This window comes from Mustela erminea, chromosome 14 (genome assembly GCF_009829155.1).
Source record: "Mustela erminea isolate mMusErm1 chromosome 14, mMusErm1.Pri, whole genome shotgun sequence".
NCBI lineage: Eukaryota > Metazoa > Chordata > Mammalia > Carnivora > Mustelidae > Mustela > Mustela erminea.
Window position 1 is genome coordinate 59,941,745 of NC_045627.1, and position 17,202 is coordinate 59,958,946.

The 17,202-nt window shown below is 45.6% G+C and overlaps 1 protein-coding gene across 1 annotated transcript in view; it reads right to left on the minus strand.

Moving 5' to 3' along the window:
- Window positions 1-1,064: 1,064 nt before the first annotated feature.
- The window catches only part of SORBS1 (sorbin and SH3 domain containing 1), a 227,277-nt gene continuing 211,139 nt past the window's right edge, over window positions 1,065-17,202 (minus strand). Inside the window, 3 exon segments of the mRNA XM_032313382.1 lie at window positions 1,065-4,444; window positions 7,525-7,637; window positions 10,622-10,680. Of these exon segments, the coding sequence (XP_032169273.1) occupies window positions 4,377-4,444; window positions 7,525-7,637; window positions 10,622-10,680 (240 nt within the window). The 3' untranslated portion in view covers window positions 1,065-4,376.

Below are 17,202 nucleotides of genomic sequence, written 5' to 3' on the forward strand. Positions count from 1 at the left end.
AGCAAGGGCAGAAGCAGGAAGGCGAGTTAGAAAGTGACTACAAGGACCCAGAGAGAAAATGGCTTGGACTCTAGTGCCGATGGCTGGACAAGCTTGGGTTCTAAACGTCCTCTGAAAGTACAGCTGATGGATTTGTTGGAAGGGATGAGTGGCCTGAAAGTATTGCCTGTGACCCCAGGCTCAGTCCTGAGGCTGTCAGACCCCTGGAAGACAACGCTTCTCCCCTGTTAGACATCTAAGCCCACCAAGAGGGATGCCACAGAGTCACCCCCAAGAGGTGGCACTGCTTAGCTGACAGAGGTGGAGGAGGACAGAACCATGGGAAGGGGGAGGTTTGGTTTTGTGCACAGCAGGCCCCGCCCCACAGAGAAGGGAGCGGTTCTAGCCACGGGATGCCAGGGGAGGCTGGATGCCTATGCCGCCATCTTCACACACTTGGTTTGCGAGGGGACAGGCTGCATTTTCACCCACCAAAGCAAGAGAAGGCTCATAGCCGATTTAACTCCATTTAGAAAAACCAAATGCCATATCATTTCCATACCCATGTCTTGCAGAGCAAATCAAGACCTGCTGCACACATTTTATAAGGTTTTGCCTTTTTAAAAAAAAAAATATTATTTATTTATTTATCTATCTGTCTATCTGACAAACAGAGATCACAAGTAGGCAGGGAGGCAGGCAGAGAGAGAGAGGAGGAAGCAGGCTCTCCACTGAGCAGAGAGCCCGATGCGGGGCTCGATCCCAGGACTAAGATCATGACCTGAGCTGAGCCACCCAGGTGCCCCTATAAGGTTTTACTTTTGCTCTTAAAGACACATTATTTTTGTAATCAGAATGGAAAGCACGGTGGGATGGTCAACAGCGGCCAATTCAGAGAAGGTCACAGAGTTAGCTTATTGAGAAAGGAGTAAGGTAAGAAGTGCGGTCTTCCAGGAGCAAAGCCAGATGGTATGTGATTAAGAAGGGAAAAAGAGAGGATGTGATGTTGAAGCCGTGAATATAATCCTCCCTTGAGAAATTTGGCGAAGGAAGGAAAGAAACAATGAATGGTAAGAACAAACATATGCCACGCAATTCTGAATAAAGTTTATTAAATAATACGTACAGCAAATGTAGTATCTCAACACACCCATTTATCAAATCGATCCACGGCAATAAAGAAAAATAAATGAAGAGAACAATCTGTTTCAGCATAGTACATGCTCTCCGTGTGTGATTAAAATGGCAACACTTTAAATTAATTGGTTATGTATAATGTCAGTTATTTTTCTCTCAGAATATAATCTTCTCTGTAGTGACTTATTCTAGCAAAAGAACTTATACCTACTATAGATAAATAGGACTGCAAAAAATAAATCAAAAACAAAATAAAAAAAAAAGAACAAAAAAAACCTATAACTGAGATAACAATTACCTTCTCTCCCAGAAAGAATGATTATTTGAAATTTTAACACTTTACAATGGCTATTTTTGTGCTAAAAATCTGCAGGTGAATTATTTGGAATTCCTTCATTTAAATAAAAATGCAAAAAACTTCATGACTTCCTTATTTTACCCCCCTTCAGTTCAAATTTTTAAAATTATTTTTCTATACAAAGTAGGTACATGGGATATACAAAGTTAAATATACATATTTACAGTCCTACTTCTTACGCATATGATTTTTTTTTCTTTTACTGATCCGAGAGAGACTGCAAAAGATAAGTAGTTAGGGCTTGTCTTTACCCAGAAGCATGGCGAATATATCAAAATGTGTTGCAAGGCATGGTGCCAGTTAGTTGCGCTTGCTATTAATAAACCTGTATAAATATCTGGCATAAAAATAGGTATTTTATATTACTAAATGTCTGAGGACAAAAGAGCAATTGGAAACCTTGGTTCCTTGTTTCATCATACATAGGAAGCTGAAGTTTGATGCAAATTTTGACATGATTTTGTTAAAGACTGGCAAATCGGTGAGGCATACCTGGGTTTCTGGAGATCTACAAATGCGTGAGGCTGGCATCATACGCGAATGTGGCTTTACAAATTGGTTTTATTTTCTAGCTGTATTTAAAGAGGTGTTCAAAATTACCTACTGAATCAAGAAGCACCCCTCAAAAAAACAAAACAAAACAAAACAGAACTATTAGATTAAGATTATTATTAATGGTTTGCATCTATGACAGACCAGGAAACACGTTAGCCAATATAGGAGTTACATTCCAAAAATGAGTGAAATGCTGTCGTGCAAAACGCATGTGCTTATGCACTTGCACTATATTCCCTCAGAGAGAGTCAAACAGCACCCCCAGGGGAAGTGGACCTTCCAAAGCAGGGAGTCTGATTCAAAGACTCAGAGAGGCTCCTTCTACCCAGGAAGCTCCTCCCCCACCACCGGCACCCCTACCCCCACCATTAGTTCCATAGCCTCATCCCTTGGGGTTAAGGCTCTTCTCTGTCCTAGTTAAAAACAAATGTCTCCAGGAAGAAGTTAACACATTCCTCTTTTCAGTCATTTACACTCTAGTGTGAAGGAGTCAGCAGCATTTTCTTTCCTGAGACGAGGACTTGAAAGGAGGACAGGAAGAGAATGAGGCTGTCTGAGGGGGGCACAGGGGTGCAGAGCTGATGGGTGGCAGGTGAGTGGCAGAGACAGAAGGTGAGGCAGAGGCACTGAAGACAGACTCTGCCTCCTTGTAAGGACTCCAAACTCTGGGACAATGGTTGGGGGGGCAATTCTGAGCTATATGCAGAGAGCCAGGATTCCTGTACACAGTCCACCTACCTAGAAATGCTGTTCTTATTTGTGACCTTGGATGCGTATTTGTGGGGAGGATGAGATTCTGAAGACTCTGGAAAAGTTCCAAGAATTTCTGGCCATAAACTACCCTCAGACAAAGGTTCTTCCAGCAGCCTAGTTGTTCAAGAGTGAGCTCATGGAGAGAGAAACACGACAATGCTTTCTAGAGTCTCTCCAGGGAAAGATAACCTCCTCCTCTCTCTCATACCCTTCTCAGCACATATCATGGTCTCTCTTGACCCAGTAGTTTTGTGTGTCTGCCTCTCTCGTCACCTGTGAGTACCCGACAGGCAGGTGGGCCAGTCCCTATTTCTTCAACGGACCTAACAGAGAGGCTGACCAACATCCTTAAGATGGATGGAGTTGTGACTGAGCACCCGGGTGTTACAGGGGCCTCCTTCCTCCCACATGGCCCCACAGAGGACAGACCTCCTGGGAGCGGCAGAATCACTGCCTCACACATAGGGCCTCACATATAGGGCCACAGCCTCTGTGCCTTCTGCTCTGAAGAGAAGCCTCACCGGGGTGAGGATACTGGGTGACTACCTCATGGGCGTTTCCTGAACCTGTTTCAGGGAGTACAAATGAGGACACAGTGAGTCTAGGGTGTGGGGCATGTCCTGCTCCTTGGTGGCGCCAGCGTCCAACGTGCGATGGTGTCTGTTCAACGATTCACTGAACGCCATCCCTGGTTCTCTGAGAGAACAGGCCTAGCCACCTCAAAATGCCCTGACCAAAAACAATCCAGAAAAGAAAGGTGAGCACTGGCATTCTGGTAAATGAAATTGTGCCAAAGGTGACCATTTACAAGTCAGTGATATGGGAAAGGGTCACGTCGCAAGCGACCTTGATAGCTACAGAACTTCCTAACGTCATCACTTGGAAACACAACTTTAACTACCTGACCTGGGCACACCACTTCCACCAGCAAACCTCATGTGCTTTTCAGTCTGAACACCAGGGGCGTCGAGGGCCATGGTGCGTGCAGGCTCAGTGCACAGGGCACCTCCACGCTCCCTCCATTGCCCCATGTTCCCCAGGAACGAGGCACATGGTCTTGGAGAGCCTGGTAGCCTCCACCACTGTCCAGGGGAGGCCTCAGCCGCCTAAGCAGATTTCCAGCAACGTTGGGAAACCGGTGGGCTCTGGGGTGGCTGGGGTACGGAGCCTTTGGAGAACGGCTGGGGATCTGCCTGGTGTCCCGAGGGCTGCTTCTGGCTAAATGGCCACGTCGAGCCAGAGCCGGTCAAGGCCAGGGCAGCAAGAGGCATTTCTGACTTCACTGATCCTGGACTGTGTTACAGGTCAGATTACCCAAGAAGGGGAGAGGCGGGGAAGGCTTGGAGTGGCTCCCAGAAGCAGCTAAGTAAATACAGACTTGCCTCATTCCTTTTTCCTCAGTCCGGCTTGCCTGATATGCTGTCAGCGTAGACAGACTCGGCCTTTAGACACAACACTTCTCTGTCCCTCTCTTTTGCTTCTTACTTTATCCACTGCATTAGTTTTCCTACTGACTCAACATTTAAATAAAGAGACCAGTTCACGAGTTATGCTTCATCCTCCAAGAAAAAATAATCTCCGGTTTTCAATCTTCTTATAGATACAAAGGCTTTACATAGTTGCCTGGAAAAGTACCAAATTGCCTTGTCCTTCTTGAAGTACCTATAGAAAAACAAACAGAACATAAGCAAAATAAGAAAGCTCACCCATGAGTTCAGAGAGAGCCCTCTGTTGTTGTTGTTGTTGTTTTTTAAATTAATTTATTTGAGAGAGCGAGAGTGCACACACATGAGAGGGGGAGGGGCCGAGGGAGAGAGAATTCCAAGCAGACTCCCCATCAAGCCCGGGGCCCAACTCAGGGCTCGATCTCACAACCCTGAGACCATGACCTGAGGAAACCAAGAGTCTGACGCTTGACGGACTGAGCCACGCAGGCACCCCTGGAGAGAGCCCTTTGATAACTTTGCAGCGTGAAGAACAGCATGTGGTTTCCAAGCACTTTCCCTGGTCTTATCTCTTACGTGGCAAAACAATGCTGGGTCGTAAGCCAGGCAGGCACTCTTGGGACTAGCCCCAGCCCCCTTTCCAGATGAGGAATGGGAAGCCCAGAGAGCTTAAGTCCCACAGTTTAGCAAGCATCAGAAGCAGGCTCGGAACCCAGGACGCCTGACTTCCAGCCCACTGCTCTTTCTAATACTTCTCCTTTTTGGAAAAAGATGAACCCATTTATTCAACACAAGATACCAGGGATTTAGAACTTCTAAACTGTAGGATTTCTGAAAGTCTCCTGGATAGGGGCACACATCAAAAGGAAATTCCTCTCAGAAGCCCATGCCTGAGCCCTGGACTGACACCTGCCTCTACTGCCCACCTTGCCAAGGCTCCCGCTGAGGCAGGAACACTGAGCTATGGGGGTACAATGCCTTCCTGCACTGTTCAACATCCCGAACTGCTGGATCCCTAACCTGGCTCCTTCCCTTGGGACTCTCTAAAGCTGGGGGTGGGGGTGGTGGCAGATCCAGGCCATGTCCCTGGTCCGCACTCACTGGCCAACAGCACAATTGGGACAATTGCATCCTTTTTCCAGTTGGCGTGGATACAGCTCCACGACCCCAGGGACCACAGCATTCCAAGCAGCTGCTACCGGCAGGCTGGAGCTGTTGCCCGAAGCTAAAAGAAAGTGTCAACCTAAAGACATCTGAAAGAACTGGTTGACCCCTGAGGGAGGACCCCGAGGAGGCTGCAGAGAACTGAGATGATAAGGGCCAGAGATGTGCTCCTATAGCTGATTCGCACCTTCCCTTATGGACAGGAAAAACGAGCTCCGCTGGGTTACTTGATTCTCCTCTGAGCACTAGGCTCCATTCTGAAGTATTTGAGGGATTGAGGCATCCCCCTCACCCTACCCCATGTTCTCATAAAAAATGTAAATAGGGGGTGCCTGGGTGGCTCAGTGGGTTAAAGCCTCTGCCTTCGGCCCAGGTCATGATCCCGGGGTCCAGGGATTGAGCCCTGCATCGGGCTCTCTGCTCAGCGGGGAGCCTGCTTCCATCCTCTCTCTGGCCTGCCTCTCTGCCTACTTGTGATCTCTGTCAAATAAGTAAATAAAGTCTTAAAAAAAAATGTAAATAGTCCTGGAGGGATTTAACAGTGAATCTACACCAGAGCTGCGCTCTCCTACGCCTGGCACAGGCAGCGACCGGGCACTGGAAACGTGCCCAGTCTGAACAGCTACACCCAATCTGCAAAATACACATCAGAATTCCAAGGTTGAGGAAGACCGTTTATACTCTCCTTTTCTTTCTTTCTTTCTTTTTTTTTTTTTTTTTAAATATTTTGTTTATTTATCTGACAGACAGAGATCGCAAGTAGGCAGAGAGGCAGGCAGAGAGAGAAAGAGGGAAGCAGGCTCCCCACTTAGCAGAGAGCCCGATGTGGGGCTCAATCCCAGGACCATGGGATCATGACCTGAGCCGAAGGCAGAGGCTTTAACCCACTGAGCCACCCAGGCGCCCCACATTCTTCTTTTCATACTAACAATTTTTTATACCGATTCCGCATTCAAATGACAATATTTTGAATGCATGGTGTTAATAAACTATATCCCTACAATTAGTTTTATGGGTTTCATTTTACTTCTTCAAGGTGGCTTCCAGAAAATTTTAAATTCCATTCACGGCTTGACTACACTCCACTGGAGTGTTGCCGACTTCGCAGACCTGACTTCCTTCTGACTGGAGCAGTTTGAGGATGCTGAGCGGCCACAGGCTTCTGGGGGTCTGGGGAGGATGGGGCAGCTTTCTAAGAGGCCTGTGAGTCCCAGGCAAATCTTTCTGGCTTCCCATGTCTGCTGTGGCCTGGCCATTCTCACTACCCCAGCCCTGAGAGGACTACACGTTAACAGGATTTTCCAGAGAGATCAGGAAGGAACTGGTCTTAGAAGGAAGATAAAGGTAAAGCCATTTGTACAAGGGGAAAGCAGAGGCAAAAAGTGAGTCAGTGGCTCCCAAGAGCATATTTGTGCCTGAGGAGAAAGAACAGAAACCTGGGGACAGATACTCCTGAATCTGAGTATTGGACCCACGCCTGGCTACCTGGGTGACCTGGGATACTTATGTCACCACTTTGGGCTTCAGTTTTTGAGTCTGTGAACTGAAGATAATTCTTGTGTCACGGGCTATTTATCGAGAACTTCAATAACAAAGTATATTGAGCAAGTATCTGCTTTGTAGTAAAATCTCAAAAAATATTGATTTTTCTCCTGTTCTCTAATGGTGAATCTTTGTTTTAATTAAGCAGGTTGTTTTGATTAAAGTTATGGGAAGCCTGTAAATAAGTAAATAAGGTCTTTGGAATGTCTACACATACGCTTGAGTTTCACGGTTGAGACCTACGCTCAAATTCTCTTGTGTTGTTTCCTAAGAGTATAAAATAAATAAAAATTTCAAATGTACAACAGATAAAATGCGCAACAGAAATACAAACAGAACTCCAGTAATCTGACAACTGCCCTCCTGTGCAGCTGCATTGGCATGCTTGGATTTTGGGTCTGGTACCACGACTGTCACCCACACAGTCTTCAGAGCAAGCATAATGTGGGTGACCCAGTACGCCCGACAGCAGACCCTGATCAGAGAAGGCTCTGTTTTCTGTGCAGCAAGGACTGCCTTTTGCGTGGCTTGTCGCTCCTCGTTACTCCTTCAATACACAACTAGTAAGGAAAGCGCGAGGAGATCACTTACCAACGAACCATCCATCATCACATTTTTCCATGACATCAACAATATCTCCATCTCGGAGTTCCAATTCATCATCATTCTGGGGTATATAGCTATACAATGCTTGGTAGCTAAACCTAAAAATGAGAGATATTAAATCAAACATTGACAGGATCAAATAATGAATTTTTAAAGCCCAATCAGTTAAACAACACATGGGTAGTGTTTCATACTCATCAGTGGAGATGGAAGTCTTTTACTGGCTACTTCCCTGGCAGGGTAGACTTTGGGGAGATCCACGCAGCATAGAATAAGGAAATGAAGATTGCTAGGGATGGGGAGCCTCTGATGAGTAAGATTATGACAAGTCCTTTTATTGAGTTTCCTTTAGTTACCAGAGCTAAACATTTTGTTTAGATCCTGCCACTGTATTATTTTTTTTAGAGATTTTATTTATTTGACAGAGATCACAAGCAGGCAGAAAGGTGGGTGGGGGTGGGGGCGGGAAGCAGGCTTCCTGCTGAGCAGAGAGCCCGATGCGGGGCTTGATCCCAGGACCCTGAGACCATGACTTGAGCTGAAGGCAGAGGCTTAACCCACTGAGCCACTCAGGTGTCCAATAGACTCCCCCTCTATTTTTTTTTTAATATGATTTTATTTATTTACTTGACAGAGATCACAAATAGGCAGAGAGGCAGGCAGCGGGGTAGGCAGAGAGCCAGATGCGGGCTGGGATCATGACCTGAGCCAAAAGCAGAGGGTTTAACCCACTGAGCCACCCACTCATCACAGATGCCCCCTCTTTAAAGTTAACCAAAGTTTTTTCTTTTTGTTAACATAGGAGAATGTATGTAGATTACCAGGGACAAAGGAGAATGTATGTAGATTACCAGGGACAATCAGAAGTTTAAAAAAAAAAAGAGAGAGAAGAAGAAGTAACTTAGGTCCAGAGATAGACACAATATTCTGGTTATAAACATTGGAGAGCATAAAAAATTTTTTCTATATATATACATATATATGTATATGTATAGGTGTATTGATATAAAGATATAAAAAGTACATTCCAATTGCTTACCTTGAGTTTCTTAATATGCTAATACATATTTCATTGTTTTTATTTTTTAAAGTTTTTTTTTTTTAAGATTTTATTTATTTGACAGACAGAGATCACAAGCAGGCAGAGAGAGAGGAGGAAGCAGGCTCCCCGCTGAGCAGAGAGCCTGATGTGGGGCTCGAGTCCAGGACCCGGAGATCACGACCTGAGCCCAAGGCAGAGGCTTTAACCCACTGAGCCACCCATGCCCCTGTTTTAAAGTTTTTAAGATTTTTTTTTTTAATTTACTTGACAGAGAGAGATAATGAGAGAGGGAACAAACACAAGCAGTGGGAGTGGGAGAGGGAGAAGCAGGCTTCCTGCTGAGCAGGAAGTCTGACGCGGGGCTGGATCCCAGGACCCTGGGATCATGCCAGACACTTAACTGTCCAGGCCACCAGGTGCCCCTAAAAGTTTTTATTTATTCATTTAAATAATCTCTATACCCTTGACCCCGAGATCAAGAGCTGAACTCTCTTCTGACTGAGCCAGCCAGGTGCCCCTTGTTAATTGTTTTTAAATGTGATGTCCCTTTTCCAAAATTCTTGAAAGCTTTTTGCTTTCTTTCTATCCCAGTGATGTCTGGGAGTAAGATTTTTATTCACTTGTTAGTTGGCCTAAGGCAATCTGGTCTGTGCTGTTCCGTCTGTCCTGACAACAGCTCACTGGAGGATGCTGGCCCTACTTGTGATGAAATCTGACATGGAAAAGTTTGTTTTCATTATTCCTTAAGAAGTATCTTCACGATTCTGTGTATTACTCTTCTGAAACACTACAGTAGCGGGCAAAACTCTGCAAATGAGCCAAATAGCTACCATTTCCAGTAGATGCCAGCGAATTCCAGTGAGTGAACAAATGAGACTAGAAACGAGGAAGAGGAGCCAGTCCCCGGGAAGGAGAGGTTCTTTTTCCTCTGCTAAAACAAAGGGACCACTTAATTTTATACATTTATCCAAGTGTATGTATAATCAGTAGATGCCTCTGTCTACCAGAAAGAAGGTCTGCAACGAGGCACGAAGAGTTGCAGGTAGCTTTCAGTTGGAAAGTGAATACATTTTTGATGTTTCCATACTTGCCTGCTGTGTCCATCCAACTTGGACTCCTCAGAATGCCTCATCTTCCTCTTCTACTTCCATGACGGCTGCCTTGCTAACCTCAGCTCTGGGAGCTGACTCTGGATACCTGCTTCTCTATCCTCACTCCCACAAAGCAGAGACAGGTGGGCCAAGGTCCCACAGCCTCACTGCTTGGGTCACCCAATCAGCTCTAATTTTGGATGGGCCTCATGATGCTTAGGGTGCTGTTCCGTTGAGTCCTTTCCCCATATGGCCCTTCTCCGAGGTCCCCAAACACACCATCTACCCTGGGTCTTTGCATGTATGGTTTCCTCATCTGGGAAGACCTTTAACCTCCCTGTTCCAGCTCTCAAATCCAGTTTGTCTTCTTTTCTTTCCTCGCCCCCCCCTCCTCTTTCTTTCTGTAAGCTCTACATCCACATGGGGCTTGAGCTCACGACCCTGAAATTAAGTTGCATGCTCTACTGACTGAGCCAGCCAGGGGCTCCTTCGATGTGTCTTTCAATGCTCATTCCAAATCTCTCTTCTTCTGGGAATGGAGTTGACCCTTATATGCTTACAGCACAGGAGATACTCCATGATTTTTTTTTTTTTTTTAATGAGTAGATCAACTCTATTCCTTTAGGCAGAACGAATAACTCTTTCCTCTATATTCCCACAATACTAGGACTGAAGTCAGTCACCATTGTCCTCATTTGCCCCTGGATGGCAGTTCATTCTTTCCTGGTCTCTATCTTTCAGCAGTCTGTGACCTCCTTTAGTTACCAGCCCAGCACCTGTTTCGTGTTGGCTGATGGGAAACATGGCCTCAACTAGAAATCCTCAGAGAAGCTTGGGGTGACTCGTTCATTTCCCCAGATAGCTGCCCATACCATACTTGGTCAATGACCCATTCTTTAAAGCCAACAGTCTACTAAAAACATGAGAAAGGAAGTTTAGGTGTACTTACAAATCTTGTGAGGTTTGACTCCTATCTGGGGTGACTCTTCGCTGCTGGGCTTGAGGTTGCTGAGAAATGATTAAAGATGATTTATTGTCAGAAGGGGATACCTTGTGATGAAAGTCAAGGGGATGAGAGACAGTGCTGCAGTAATGAACAGATTTTTCGGCAATGTTTATGATCTCATTGCAAACTGCTTCCTGTGAGTGGCCCCGATATCCAGAAACCCCCATAAACAGTCAACATGGGGACAAAAAACAAAAAAACAAAAAACAAAAAAAAGAGAGAGGAAGAGATGTAACATTCCAGACGAAGCACATAAGTCCAGGGAAACAACAGAGTTGAAGATCCAGGTTAAAAAAAATAGATATTCCAGTAGTGGAGTGCAGGAGGGATCCAGGTGTAAAGCATGGAAAAAACAGGTAAGATACAGAAGAATTTGGAATTTAGTATGAATATTAAAAAAAAGGCAGCAGCATAAAAGCCTATAATTAGTGAGCAACTGTCACAAATGGAATAATTTCAGGATAGAAATGCAAGTATGAATTCCCCGATCATGCACTAACCATTACTTTCATCCCACATGTAGGCAGAGTACAGATATTGTCTCTAAATTCCTCTGCTCTCTGAGAGGGAAGGGGTGGGCCTAACATTTCCCTCTGGGACAAGAGCCATACAACTCTCGCAAATAATGGCTCTACGAGTTAGCCAGGCATTACTCCAGCTGAGACTCTAGAAGTCAGTAAGGATTCTCTTTAGGAAAGCTACGGTCTTATTCAACAGGCATCTTACCACATAGCTCTTTTCAGATTCTGTGAGATCAGGTCCTGCTCTCAATGAATGATGAGAAGGCTGTGATCACCAAGCAAATCATAAGGGAGACATTTTAGCAGATGTCACATTGGAACGGATTCAAAATAAAAGTGTGAGCAAATACATGTACCACACCATCACACTCGATGACGCAGAAGACTCATGGCCTATGGCCATCGAGTTTCCATGACAACACGGTGGGCGCACAGGAGAAAATGCAATGTACGGAATTAGAAGCAAGCATCCAGGCACTGGAATGGGAGGTTAGGGATATGAGCACAGTGAGCTGAGCATGAACACAGGGTCCCCAGACCGGCAGGAGAGAGACACAGAAGGGCTGCCTTAGGGAACAGTTATGAGCCTCCACAGACACACACACTGGTCCTTTTGCTCTCAACTGGCAAGCATCTGCAGAGGGGGCGCTGCACCCAAGCCAGTTTCAGTTATCTTGCTGACTGGAAGCCTCCGCTGGCAACGCAGGCTCATAAAACTAACAGGTATGCCACATCTGCATACTTATGAAAACAATCAGAAATGCTTCTGATAAACTCCTTGGTGATATCTGAAGTATCAGACAAGACTGTTGCCCTGGAGAAGTCTGCACAGGACACCCTCCAGCCAGGTAGGAGTTCAGATATCTTACAGGGCAGAGTTTGCTTCCAGAAATAGGACTGGGTGTCCTGACACAGCTGCAGAAATGAAACCATCACTCTTCACCCACCGGCTCAGCTACCACCTGCTGACATGGAAATGTAGGTGCGAATATGGCCAGGCAGACCCATTTTTAAAGTGGGTCTCCCACAGGATAGGCCAGGAAGAGTGTCTGGAATCATCTCCCTGAGAAAGGATTCAATTCCAAGCTCTAAGAAATCTCTCTAAATAGGTATTTGAAAAGCCATGCTTCTTGGAAAAACCCTCTAGGTAACATGTACCAATAGCAACAAGCCCTGGTAACTTGGGGCCTTCTAGGAGGACACTCAGATCTTCTATATATGACCCACTTGATTCACAGAGAGGCCCAGGGCCTCCCCTGAGGTCACACAGCAAGTCAGTGGTAGATTTGTCTTCTGGATTCATCTACTGTCCCACTGGATCTTTCATCCTTAGACCATTTCTCACGTCATTAAGAGTGCTCACAGGTATTATTTTCCATGAGTCCCACAGAAACCCTGGAGATAGGCACAGGGTTTATAATTCTGTTTGATTTTAAAACCCAGGAAGCTGATGCTGGGGGAGGGGGAGTTTGGGGCATGCCCCAATGCCATACAGCTAGCAAGAGCTCAAGCTGCTGGGCTGGCCCTCGTGTGCACCACACCATCCCCTCATGTTTAATTCCGCTGTAAATGGCCTTATCCTTTAGCATGTCTCACAGGACCGAATGCCACCCCAGACATCACTTCTGTATTCCCGTCCTTTTGGGAAACCTCTTCAAGTTCTCTAAACTTCTTCAAGATGCCAATCCTTTAAACCCTGGACTCTGGCAGGAGTAAAGGAGGAGCCAAACCTGCCAGAGTCCTTTTCAGGGTCCTTCTCTAACATCTCAGGACCTGCTGGTCTTTGCCAGGTGACCTTGTGTGGCCCCAATCACCACCCATCCAGCCTCTGGATCAAGGCTTCTGTGTAATCCCTTCCTTGATCTCAGGTCATTGCCAAAGTAACTATTTCCAAGCACTTGCTATGCGGGCTTTAACAGGGCGGAAGAAGGAAATGTACTCTGACAGGAGGATTTTAACAGGAGGGAAAACTCTAGAAGTTCGAGCTGTCCAGTAGAAGGGCTGACTGAAGAGGAAAGGAGCAGTCAATCCCAGCCACTGTGCTATCACTCGATGGGATGCTGTTGGGGGGATGGCTTCTCAACCCTCTGTGTGTGCTGCTATCAGCTTGGAGCCCTGTTAACAGGCAGAGTCTGAGTGGACACACCTGGGGTGCATCCTGAGACTACACTTAAAAATTTTTTTTTTTTTTAAAGATTTTTTATTTATTTATTTGAGAGAGAGAGTGAGAGAGAGCATGAGAGGGGAGAAGGTCAGAGGGAGAAGCAGACACCCCATGGAGCCGGGAGCCCGATGTGGGACTCGATCCTGGGACTCCGGGATCATGACCTGAGCCGAAGGCAGTCGCTTAACCAACTGAGCCACCCAGGCGCCCTACATTTTAAAATTTTTATTTTAGTTTTATTTAAATTCAATTAATTAACATATAGTGTATTATTAGTTTCAGAGGTAGAGGTCATGATTCATCAGTTATATCACACCCCATGTCATTCCAGAACATGCCCTCAAGACTCTTACATTTTTGCTGATGATGCCTCTGATGCTGGTCCACAGATCAATCTGGGAGAGTAAGGCTATAGGGGACCTTAATTATCCTTCACTGAGATTCTTTGATTAGAATGTGCCAAGACTGTTGAATGTGGGTCACACCTCATGAAAATGAAAGTTCTCATAATAACCAAAATATTTCCAAACTGTGTCTGTGGCCTAATGACCTCAGGTCAAATGCAGAACAGAAAGAGGATGTGGACCATCTCTATACATGGTGGTCAAAGCTTACAGAAGCCCTGTAGCATCTTTCAGTGAACTTAATCTCCAAGGAATGACTAGACTTGATCATCAAGCAAATATTTGGTGCTTCAGAGAGGTTTGGTACATCAGGTATGTTAAAAAGGACCCGAATATTTTACTAGCCCTTTTTTGCAAAGCACTTAAAAACAAACACACACCCCCAGCTTTCAAAGCACATAGAGATCCATGACCTCATCTGACTTTTACATTAACCCTTTGACTTAGAGAAGGTGGAAAAGGACTTTTAAGGCTCAAGGAAGCATGAAGTTTGCACAAGGGGACAAAGCCACTGCATACTGAGTGCTCGGTGTCTAAGTGACATACACCACTTTCTTCTTGAGTCCCGCTGGGACAGCTAAGACTGTAGCAACACCTAGCTTCTGCCCTTTGTGACAATAGGTCACTTCTCTTCCTGAATACTTTTTCTTTATGTAAAAGGTACAGTGTGTGGTAACAGATACGGTCCAGTCCTTAACTTAAGGATGCACAGTACTGGAAGGGATACTGACCCAGCTAATACCTTCCTTGGTTTCAGGTCATATGCAAATCAGAGGATAACCGCTATCATTGCCTTCACATCTAGACAAAGTTGACATCTAGTACGAACTTCAGTCATCCCTGAGAGGTAAGGATGATGACTCCTATTGGACTCCTTACCCACAGTTTGGGGAAGAAAGGACAAGAGCAAGATAAACATTTATCCTATTACCTAAGGTTCAACTTCTCCCTGTTTGAAACACATTCCTTACATTTAAATCAAACATATCATGTAGTTGGGATAGAGACCAGTTTTTGATTGGGGGTGTGTGTGGCAATGTGAACCCTCAGGAGAGATGGAGACCACTGATATCCGAGGCAGGGATTTGCCCTTCGCTTTGAAGGCCACTTACTTTCAGATTTTTTTCTTTAGCTATTTATTTTTCTTTCCCGGGCCCCATTTCCTATTTTATTTTATTTTATCTTATTTTATTTTATTTCATTTTAGAGAGAGAGTGAGCATGAGCAGGGGGAGCAACAGAGGGAGAGGGAGAGGCAGGCTCCCGAGCACGAAGCGGGGTTTGATCCCAGGACCCCAGGGTCATGACCTGAGCCGAAGGCAGACACTTAACCAACTGAGCCACCCAGGTGTACCTCCCCCGCCCCCATTTCTAACTGTGTACAGCTTTATAGATCTTTTCCTCTGAACCTACGCTAATATGGTAGCCAATAACACTTGAGATGTGGCCAGTATGAAATGTGCTGCAAGTGTAAAAATATAAACTGGATTTCAAAAACTTAGCACAAAATGTAGACTGTAAACTATATTACTAATAATTAGACAGATTATATACTACTATATAATTACATTAATAGTTTAAATACTACAGTAGCTATGTTGGGCTAAATGAAATACATTGTTAAAATTAATTTCACTTACTCCATTTTACTACCAGGAAACTTTAAATTACATACATGATTCACATTATATTCCTACTGGATAGTGAGGCTCTGAACCCTCCCCTGCCTGTACATAAGCCTAAAAAAAGTAGACAAAATTCTAATTACGACCTCAGCCAAGATTAAGAATAAAGAGAGCATTATCCTATGCCAAGCACATTTCAAACTCTTGGAGATATATTCGAGTTTTGTTTTTTTTTTCCCCCCACATGTTTAGAAAAACAGCCATCAGCCCTCCACCCCCAACACACACAAGCTGCACTCCAGCCCCCCCAACCCCTCCGACAGCAAGCAGGGTTAGTTGTTGATCTGGAAACTGTTTTGCGTCTGTATTTGCACACACACTCACAAACTGCCCCCCTTGGCCTGGACTGCTGGTTTTATTCTCCCCAAGTGAGCAGTCCTGCAGGAAGCCTTGCTCAGTTGCCTTTCTATCTGCTGTTCACAGAAGACCCCCAGGAGTCTGACCCAGCCTCCCTTGAGCTATTACTCCCTCTGGATCCACAAATACCTGGTGCTCACAAGGAGTTAGCAAGGTTCTTGTCCAGCTTTGGGTGTGTGCCAAAGCCTTGAAATCCTAAATAAACTCTCCATAGGATAAAAAACAGCAGGAAGTCCTGGAGATGTGAACAAGACTAAGGACCTCAGCCTCAGAGTGGTCCACGTCCCCGGAAGCATCACAGGTTCCTTCCGCGCTCCTGTTCCTCCATCCGCCTCCCCACCCCCCGGCCCCTAGTCCCAGTCACTCAGAGACAACATTCCTCAACCCACTGCACACACCTACCCTGTCATCTGCTCAGACCCCACCCCACCTCTCTTTCTGGTGACCTACACTGGCCTCTCAGGGGAGACCAAACTGGGTATAAGGAAATCTGGGTTCCAGGCCAGGCTACAAAACTAATTCATAGTCTTTGGAGCAAAATGTGGAATTTCTTTGGATTTCAAATTCTTAGTAAAATAAGAGGATTGGACATGATTTACATAAACATCCTTTTTGGCTCTGAGGTTCTCGCATAAAGGTCAAAGGGCATGCATCCTATGAACTGGGAGCTAGGGTCTGGGAGTGGGGGTCTGACCAGGCTTAAGGATGGAGGCACCTCACACGGCCCCCTGAGGACCGGGTAGAGGGCTTCTGACGCAGCCTCCAGATATGGACGGAGGGCTTCCTCTGGCAGTGTGGGGGCTAAGGGGTTGCCCTGCATGGTGGTTGATGCAAAGCTCTGGGAACACCACAGGCAAACTTGGCCAGAGGAGCCAGAGGCCTGACTGATTCAGGGTCCTGGCTTTCTAGAACACTTCCACAGGACCCTCACAACAGGACCAAGTTCTCCTTGAGCTCATTAAGAAAAAGATCCCAGCTTAAACATAAAACAAAATTACAACCAATCGGTCCAACTGTTCCCCACCTAGATACAGTCCCTTTGCTCCACAGAGAACACATCCCTTTGTCATCACTCGAATCTGATGACAACACCAAACTCAAATGCTCAGCCTTCTTGTCATGGTCTACAGTGTGTGGTCTCTTTCCCTCCTAAAGCAATCAGAGGAGAAATGGCAAATGTGTATTCAAAGATGAAGAAGCAAAAGCTTTGCAAGAGGACACCTTGATACAAGGTGAGAGAGAACAGGGAGAAGCACTAAGTTACAGAATGCAAATTTTACGTTTTCTAAATTCTGGATTTGTGGAGCACAGAGTGGGAGGAGTCTTCCATCTTCTACTTTCTCCTCCTCCCTGCCCCGCCATCTTCCTCTCTTAAGTGGAATGGGGTAAGGAGG